Raw genomic sequence first — 1,055 nt, forward strand, 5'->3', positions numbered from 1 at the left:
GCCCAGCGGCGCTTGAGGCCCGTCCCCCCTTCCCCGCCTTCTGCGGTGCCTGAGGAGAAGAGCTGGGCGCGCTCCTGCAGAGCCCCGGGGATGGCTCTGGCTTTTCTCAGTCCCGGAGCTTCCTGGCACCCAGGCTCCGGCGGCGAGCTCAGCGGTTCCCGCGGTACGCTGGGCTCGTACCCCTAATGAGCCCCCAGGCCTCGGGGCTGGTCAAGGACTTGCTGGACCCTGCTGTGGTTTCCCACCTTTTTGCCTGAAAAGGAGCAAAAAACCAACGATAACAAATAATCTGAGATGCTCAGGACTTCCACGTGCTCCTCAGCCACCTCTCCAGCCACGGCCCGAAGCAACTCAGTTGTCTCCCCATCTTTGGCAGCAGCCAGTTCCTGACAGGGCTCCTGCAGCAGCATCTTCAAGGGGCCAAAGGTGTAAATCCTGGTAGAAGTGCTCGGCATGGGATGGCACAGAGAGGGGCTGTCAGGATGGGTGGCACTGGGATGGGGTTTGATGCTTTTATTACCCTGAGCCTCAAACTGGGATAGTTTGTCTCTCTGGCTTGGCACATGGGTTGCTACTGCTCTGGCTGGTGAGGTTTAACACAAGTAGATTTTAAGCTGAGCCCAAATCCTCTGCTAAAAAGTACTGATAATTGACAGCTAGATGATGCCAGAGTAGAAGTGCTGCAGGCAACAAAAGGCATGGTAACCAGCCCTGAACTGACTTAAAGAACAGCTGGAGAAAGGAAAATGTTAGAGGTTTAACACATGACCAGGGAAGAGGTGATTGACACTTTATTCCCAAACATCTAAAGCAGATAAAAGCGAGGAACGGATGTCGTCTGCCATGATTGCCAGAGCAGGGCTTTTGCCTCTGAGCCCTGTGGGACAACAGACCTTTCATGTTTGTATAATGTGATCCAGGAGTCGACCTTTCTTTGAGATCCTAATATGAGTCACAGAGCAAATTCTCTGATTTGGCCTGAGATTGCCAAGTATCGGAAGGGGATTTCCTAAATTATGTGCTTGGATCTGGAGTCAAATAGCCCCTTGGCAAAG

General features: G+C 53.0%; 1 protein-coding gene across 1 annotated transcript in view; it reads right to left on the reverse strand.

Moving 5' to 3' along the window:
• Positions 1 to 455, reverse strand: part of RPN1 (ribophorin I) — an 8,798-nt gene extending 8,343 nt beyond the window's left edge. Inside the window, exon 1 of the mRNA XM_029958339.1 lies at positions 246 to 455. Coding sequence (XP_029814199.1) covers positions 246 to 455 — 210 coding nt within the window. The remainder of the gene's footprint in view (positions 1 to 245) is intronic.
• Between the last annotated feature and the right edge of the window lie 600 nt (positions 456 to 1,055).

The sequence above is a fragment of the Manacus vitellinus genome, unplaced genomic scaffold, assembly GCF_001715985.3.
Source record: "Manacus vitellinus isolate BGI_N305 unplaced genomic scaffold, ASM171598v3 scaffold_14_pilon, whole genome shotgun sequence".
In the NCBI taxonomy this organism is placed as follows: Eukaryota; Metazoa; Chordata; class Aves; order Passeriformes; family Pipridae; genus Manacus; species Manacus vitellinus.